At 46.6% G+C, this 7,871-nt stretch overlaps 1 protein-coding gene across 1 annotated transcript in view; it reads right to left on the minus strand.

Annotated features, from left to right (window-relative positions):
• Positions 1-1,675: 1,675 nt before the first annotated feature.
• The window catches only part of LOC109473469 (neuronal acetylcholine receptor subunit alpha-4-like), a 45,624-nt gene continuing 39,428 nt past the window's right edge, over positions 1,676-7,871 (minus strand). The window contains exons 6-7 of the mRNA XM_019773334.1: positions 4,474-5,557; positions 1,676-3,372 (exon numbers count right to left, since the gene is read on the minus strand). Of these exons, the coding sequence (XP_019628893.1) occupies positions 3,235-3,372; positions 4,474-5,557 (1,222 nt within the window). The 3' untranslated portion in view covers positions 1,676-3,234. The remainder of the gene's footprint in view (positions 3,373-4,473; positions 5,558-7,871) is intronic.

Below are 7,871 nucleotides of genomic sequence, written 5' to 3' on the forward strand. Positions count from 1 at the left end.
AGATTCCTATTACAGTTAGTAGAACTGTTAGATATTCTCAACACCACCATATGTGTATGTTAACACCACAAACTATGTATGTATCATTTTGCAATACGTTGTACCCGCTATATCTGTTGCGCATTAAACTTCTTCTGTTTATAAAGCACAAGACTCCTTACCTTCGCCAAAAAGGTTATGCTTTCAGCAGTGACTGCCGTTTGTCTGTCCGTCTGTTTGTCTGTCTGTGAACAGCATAACTTGGTGGGTGGGTAGGTCTTGATGAGACCTAGAAATGCAGATATGTAGATTTTGAGTCACGTGGCGGCTTTTGCTGGTACTGCAGCAGAACTTCCTGTTTTGAAATCTCATGATCTGGACACGCTAGGGTCACTAATTCTGCATAGTAGATATAGCTCTTGGGCTAGAAAATAAGTGACATGAGCTTCGGGCCCCTAGCAACTTGTCCTAGAACTGTAGGAGCGTTTGTTGAAAAATCTTCGAAGAAGGATAACTCGAGATTTGGTTGACAGATTGTCGTGATTTTTTTGTCGTGAGAACAAGCTAAAATCAATGCGCGCGCGGGATGTCATCCATATAATTAAGTAGGTGTGGCCTAACGTGCTAATACTGTAGTGTGTTCAATGTGTATATGAACAGGATAGAATGGGTGGGTCCCAATGCCAGTAGGGGTAGGAGCTGATTGCAGGACGATGCCTTGGAAAGCCCATTCGGGCAACATTGCCGGGTAGCGGGAATGTTGGGCATCACGAGAGCATTCGGCTCGTAGGGCCTTCAGTTTAGGTTTCCATGGATAAATTGCATTGGTAGAGGTAGGTACGGAGACTAGCTATATATAGGAACACCATTTGTGATCAAAAAGGGCAGAAAATTATTGATCAGGAGTTGAGGCCAAGGGAGATGATTTAAGTCCAGGATTCAGTTATCCATAATCAGGTTTTGCGGTTTTCTCAGATTTGAGTTTATTGAGGGCATGTTGTTGTCATGAGTTGTAAGTGGCAGTTGGTGCCACTGAGTTTTTTTTTAGGGCATTGATGCCGAGATTTGAGAGGTGACAATGGGTGTCACGTTGAAGGGTACATTGGTACCGTGTGCGGTTTGTGACAGCCCGGTAGGCTGGCCGCTGGTGTTACGACATCTCGTGTTGAAGGGCACGTGGTTGGTGCCACTGTGTAGGGTCTTAGAGAATAAGACCGGTTGTAGTACATGTGTGTGTGCCATTGGTTGCATGCGTTGTTCCACCCCAACCCAACCCCTGCAGGTGAGCTCCACAGGGTCGACGTGAGGAAGACGACGTCCCGACGGTCCGACGCGCACAAAGTAACGATGCGGTCGTGAGAGCACCTCGCCGGGCCGGGATGCCGAGGGCACTGACCCAGCACTGGGTCTTCCAGACGGACGGAGTTCCTGACTGACGTTTCCTGTGGTCCCGTGTTGCGTCCAGAGACGGCGGGAGCGCGCAAGCCGGTCACCAAGGGGGAGAGCGGAGTGGCGACGCGTGACAGCCATAAGGGCACGAGGAAACACTGTTGATGAGCATGATGCACATGTAGACAACCTTGTGTGGTTCAGACATGAGACTAACAGTATAGCTGTTTGCGTGTACACGTTTGTGTGAAACTACACGTAAGACAAGCAAGGACGAATCAACAACAGACGTGCGTTTCTCATAGTTTCTAATGGATATTTCTATCTGATCTGTACAAGTATGATTCAAACACAAAGAAATTTTCAGGTTTCATTTTCTCTGCTTCATACCTTCGCAGTTTCCCAGCCGACTGCAACCTCTTTTCAACCACTCTGTTTACCATTGGCTGTTGCAACCCCTTTCTACTGATATTGTCCACTAGTTACATCACAGCAAGTGAAAAAATAGTCTGTCTCTTCCAAATACTTGTTAGCAATATACTCTTTATCCAGTTGGCTCAGTTGTCGTCCTGACTACAGTCCATCAGTATGTGGACATGTGGAGCCCTTATGTCGGCGTACACTGTGATGTGACTGTTGCTACATGTGCTGTGATGCCCCGGGTTTATCTGGATGTACAACTATACATCAGGTACTCTACCTTTGTTAGAAAAAATCTCCACTGAGCGGCTAATCTGGGGTCTCTCTTGTCTTACTCTGAATAAAGCATGCCGAAGCAAAAATCCAAGGTTTGTGTTTGGATGGAGCTTCAACATGATGACTACAATACATGTGTGTTGGTTGTTCCTGAATACGTAATCTTTACTTTTATTTTGGCTAACGCTACACGGATGGCGATAGCTCTATAATGGCTACGTTTGCTGTTTCATTTTTAAACGGTATAGGTTGCTTGTGATACATCCTTGTCAAGAATTTAATATATCCTATTTCAAGTCTAGTAACATTCCACAAAGTGGATATATGTGCAAAACATTATCTAATATCAGACAAATCAGCCATCGTTATGGTCTAACTTTTGGCGACGCCTCTGTGGCGGAGCCTTTTTGTCCTTGGTGAGGTGAGATGCCCATTGGTCCGCCCTTGTGGGAGGCGTGGCTACGCGGCTGTACCGGGTAGTGAAGGATGGTCGGTTATGACTGGGCAAAGGCCAGCAATCCGCGCAAGCGCAGTGTGCCGAGTTTAAGTCTAGCGATTACTTTGCGAAACCAAACATAAACAATTTTGTTTCTTGGGAAATGCTTTTTTTATCTGGTTTTGTTGAAAAAAAAATTTTTATCTGATCTGTTTGGTTTGTCCGGTTTGCTAAAGAAGATACAGGTTTGCATGTGGTCCTGATGGTTCAGATGACAGATTCTGCCGTTTGAAATCTTCTGGTTATGGAAACGGACACTTTAGAAGTCGACCGGTGGGAGTATCCTGCCAAGATGAGTTTGTCATGGTCTAAAACTCATATGGATGCCTTTTGACACCTTTCTTTTCTGACATAATTCACATATATCACATAGCAAGCCCGGATTTTTACTGTCCTTTGCCCAACGACATGCACTGTTGTTAGTAGAGGCTGTTGGGACTCTGATTCCATCGCTGATCCACGGCGGTGAATATTGACCTTGCCGCTTCATGTTCCCAGACAAGGTTCCTCAGGAAGTCGTCCCTGCACCAGCTGGTACAGCAGCTGTCACAAAAACGTTCAAACGAGAACATTTCCTGGTCCTGACGAGAGGGAATTTTACCACCGAGTCTTCGACTTGTCCGTAACGTGGACACGGGGCCCAGCCGGCCGTGTAGGTGTCGTTCCCCGCTCCGCTAAGACCTTTGGCCGGTAATTTCAAACAGCACCGGCTGAAGGAACAAACCGATGGTTCCCAGGATGCACATGGACACGAAGATCCACAGGAAGATCCGGTCTATCACCATGGCGACGTACTTCCAATCCTCATTCACCTGGAAAATCAACTCAAGTTGTCATATCATCTTGGGAGACGGACGGACATTACTTTAGACAAAATATCTGAAAAAACGCCAGGTGTAATTTTGAAACCGACAAAAACTTAAGAGCATCAGTTAACACCGGGCAGCTGTGATAACCCTGCAGCCTCAGATTAGATTGTGAGATCGGCGGAATAGTGACCCACTATGCTAACAAAAACATCATTTTCTAATTCATTGTCAGAAGTAGCTATAGGAATGTGGTTATAACAGCTGACGTGTTGGGGAAGTATTGAATGTGGGGAAACAAAGATGTAAAATGGAGTAAATGGGCTGGTGGGTTGATGTCTTGCATGGCCCTGTCAGAGGTTACAACAACACTGTGGAACAAAGCGATTACACTCTGCACTTTTATGATACCCCTCGTCCTGGAGGATGTTTGAGCTACAAACTACTGATTTACCGGACTAAAGCGACAGACGTTTGTTGTGGAAAACGAGCTTTAAAGAACTGACTGGGTAGATGTGTTTTTCCTTGTTCACAATTCAGGTCTATTCCAAATGATGTGCTCTTCACTTTGTTGACTTTCTTTTGTTTACGCAATTCTTCCAACGGAACTAGAACGTTCCTTTGAAAACAGGTAGCAAGAATTTGTAGAACAACTCCCAAAGACAGCTCTTTGTAAGCACCGGGCCTTGGTAGAAAATGCGGTCGCGCTCGTCCGAACACTGCCATCCCTCCTGACGCTCTAGCCTACCGCCGCATGCAGGTATGGCCGGCCGGGTGAGGGGAGCCATACGTCCGGCGTCTGCTCGTGCTAACACCATGAGCCATGCGTACATGAGTACATGCTGGAGGAATGATCCAATGTTCCGCCGAAAAGTACTGCAGCGACCACATTTCTAGTCTTAAAAGTCCCGCAGTCGCTGTCTCTGAGAAGGGAGGAGGTCCCTTCAGCAGAAACACCTACCAGGATGGCTTCTAAGACTAGTACCAGCTCACTTGCCTCCATAAACAGATGTACACATATGTCATATATATGGACATCCCGAACTTGCATTCAACCAAGATGCAGTAGCATGTGAGCGATCTGTTATGGAGGCAAGTCTTACTTACGCTGTCGGCTTCGTCCTTGGCTCGAAGGGTTTCTGCAATGTAGTTGACACCCTGTGCCGCCCTTAGTATATCTGGAGAATACTGATATGACTGAAACTGTGCCCTGGCCTGGGCCCCCCGCGGATCGTGCGTGTTGTATTTTTCGGCGCCGCCCACGGGATTGCCGGACACGTTTGTCACGCTGACCTTCGCGCCATGCCTGGATCTTATTTTAGGTGTTGTCATTCTGGGAATGGTTTTTGACTCATAATCATACACGTCAGCTTTGGTTTTAGGTTGGTGGTGATGGTGTATATGCTTCTCCTCCAAATTAACATCTTTCAGTTCTAAGCCGTTAACATCCCGAAATTCGTTCATAAATGACAACTGCTTGGTCGTCTTTTGGGGCCTTTTCATACAGAGCAATCTGGGTAAGATGTCGATAAAGATTTTTCGAACCCACACTGGCATGCGGTGGGTACTCGGTGACCGATAGTGAATATTCAGCACGAAGACGGTAATCACGATAGAAAGCGTTACGAATATCATGGTGAAGAGGAGGTATTCTCCAATGACTGGAATTACGATCGAAGTGGCCGGAATGATCTCTGTGATCAAGAGAAGAAACACGGTGAGAGAGAGTAACACAGAAATGCAGAGGGTAATCTTCTCTCCGCAGTCGGAGGGGAGGTAGAACACCAGGACGGTGAGAAAGGAGATCAGAGCACACGGCACAATGAGGTTAATGGTGTAGAAGAGAGGGAGCCTCCGAATAACAAAAAAGAACGTAATATCTGGGTAAACTTCCTCGCAACACTCGTATTTGATAATGTTCTTCTGCCCGGGTGCGTCAATGATGACCCATTCTCCGCTCTCGGAGAAGCCTCCCTGATCGACATGGTCGTCCATCATCATCAGGTCGATCTGGAAGCCGTCGTACGTCCAGGAGCCGAACTTCATGGAACAGTTCTGCTGGTCGAACGGGAAGTAGGTGACTTCTATCTCGCAGGAGGACTTGTAGACAGCCGGCGGCTCCCAGGTCACCATGCCGTCCGAGCTGATCTGTGCCTTGGTGTTGTGTTTGACGGCGTAGTTCCCGTCAGCACTGTGGGGCAGGAGAAACAGCACGTTTTACTAAGGCCACAGCAAGTAAATTTTATGGATGACATCCTTTTGCAGACTCAAATCTAATGAGAGAGGGCGAAAAAAAAACAAGGCGGGCCCAAAAAAAGATTCCTACATTTTCAAATTTTGACATCATAAACCTTGTTAAACAAGAAATGATACCTATACTAAGTTTACTGCCAACTACTACACCATCCATTTCTCACTGAATAGAAGTTTCTAATCATTGTAATCAATGGTTTTGATTCAGTAGGAACATTACCGAAAATAATTTCATCTTGTTGGTAAAATATAGGATGTTGGTGTTTGCTCTTTTAAACAACTGGTGTAGACTCCCAGCTAGCTATAGCTGCTTGTCAGACATCTTCCTCGGAGTTTCTGACTGCAGTACTGCTTCTCGCCGCTATATGTCAACACCAATGATGAACCGCGACGAGTGGGGATACAAACATAGCCACGTTTGGGGTTGTGTTGTCACCGCAAAAGCGCCACCTACTTCGGATACATCTAGCGGCGAGAACCAGTACTCCAGTCAGAAGCTCTGAGGAAGATGTCTTTTTAGACATCGAACTGTAATCTGGTGAGGGTTTATACTGGTTGTGTATAAAAGAAAACCTTTATATTCCAGTAAGGTTACTATGTGTCCTTTCATCTGATTAATCATGGGGATTTCTTTCCGTACGTAACCACTACACCGGGTCCGGTTACTTGGCAGAAACTTCCCGGCATGGTATTTTAGTAAATATTCATGAATGTCAGCTCTGGCCATGCTTCAAGAATTACAGTACGGGCACCGTCACTAGGTAGATTTCAACAAAGTTTTCAGTTAGGAGGTAAGGTATAACAGGTCGTTCGGTATAATATAGCTAAAATGCCACCACGCGCGAAGCTGGAATATAACGCTGAATCGTTATACCGGTTATACAGATACAGAAAACACAACATAAAATTGAAGGGGATTCAGGGACAGAAACAGCATTTCAGTACTAACGACAGGGACAGCATTTCCGTACCAGGGGCAGTATTTCAGTACAAGGGATAGCGTTTCAGTACCTGAGATAGCATTTCAGTACCAGGGATAGCGTTTCAGTACCAGGGACAGCGTTTCAGTACCAGGGACAGCATTTCACTAGCAGGGACAGCATTTCAGTACCAGGGGCAGTATTTCAGTACAAGGGATAGCGTTTCAGTACCTGAGATAGCATTTCAGTACCAGGGATAGCGTTTCAGTACCAGGGACAGCGTTTCAGTACCAGGGACAGCATTTCACTAGCAGGGACAGCATTTCAGTACTGGGGACAGCATTTCAGTACCAGGGACAGCATTTCAGTACCTGGTACAGTGACAGCATTTCAGTACCTGGGACAGGGACAGCATTTCAGTACCAGGGACAGGGATAGCATTTCAGTACCAGGGACAGGGATAACATTTCAGTACTAGGGACAGGGGTAGCATTTCAGTACCAGGGATAGGGATAGCATTTCAGTACCAGGGATAGGGACAGCATTTCAGTACCAGGGACAGGGACAGCATTTCAGTACCAGGGACAGGGACAGCATTTCAGTACCAGGGACAGGGACAGCATTTCAGTACCTGGGACAGGGATAGCATTTCAGTACTGGGGACAGGGATAGCATTTTAGTACCAGGGACAGGGATAGCATTTCAGTACTAGGGGACAGGGATAGCATTTTAGTACCAGGGACAGGGATAACATTTCAGTACCAGGGACAGGGACAGTATTTCAGTACCTGGGACAGGGATAGCATTTCAGTACTGGGGACAGGGGTAGAATTTCAGTTACCAGGGACTAGGGATAGCATTTCAGTACCTGGTACAGTGACAGCATTTCAGTACCTGGGACAGGGACAGCATTTCAGTACCAGGGACAGGGATAGCATTTCAGTACCGGGGACAGGGGTAGAATTCAGTACCAGGATAGGGAGTAGAATTTCAGTACCAGGGATAGGGACAGCATTTCAGTACCAGGGACAGGGACAGCATTTCAGTACCTGGGACAGGGATAGCATTTCAGTACCAGGGGCAGCGATAGCATTTCAGTACTGGGGACAGGGATATCATTTCAGTACGAGGGACAGGGACAGCATTTCAGTACCAGGGACAGGGATAGCATTTTAGTACCAGGGACAGTGATAGCATTTCAGTACCAGGACGAGGGTAGCATTCAGTACCAGGGACAAGGATAGCATTTCACGTACCAGGGATAGGGACAGCATTCAGTACCAGGGACAAGGACAGCATTCAGTACCAGGGACAGGGACAGCATTTCAGTAC

This window comes from Branchiostoma belcheri, unplaced genomic scaffold (genome assembly GCF_001625305.1).
Source record: "Branchiostoma belcheri isolate BF01 breed outbred unplaced genomic scaffold, Haploidv18h27 scaffold100, whole genome shotgun sequence".
Lineage (NCBI taxonomy): Eukaryota > Metazoa > Chordata > Leptocardii > Amphioxiformes > Branchiostomatidae > Branchiostoma > Branchiostoma belcheri.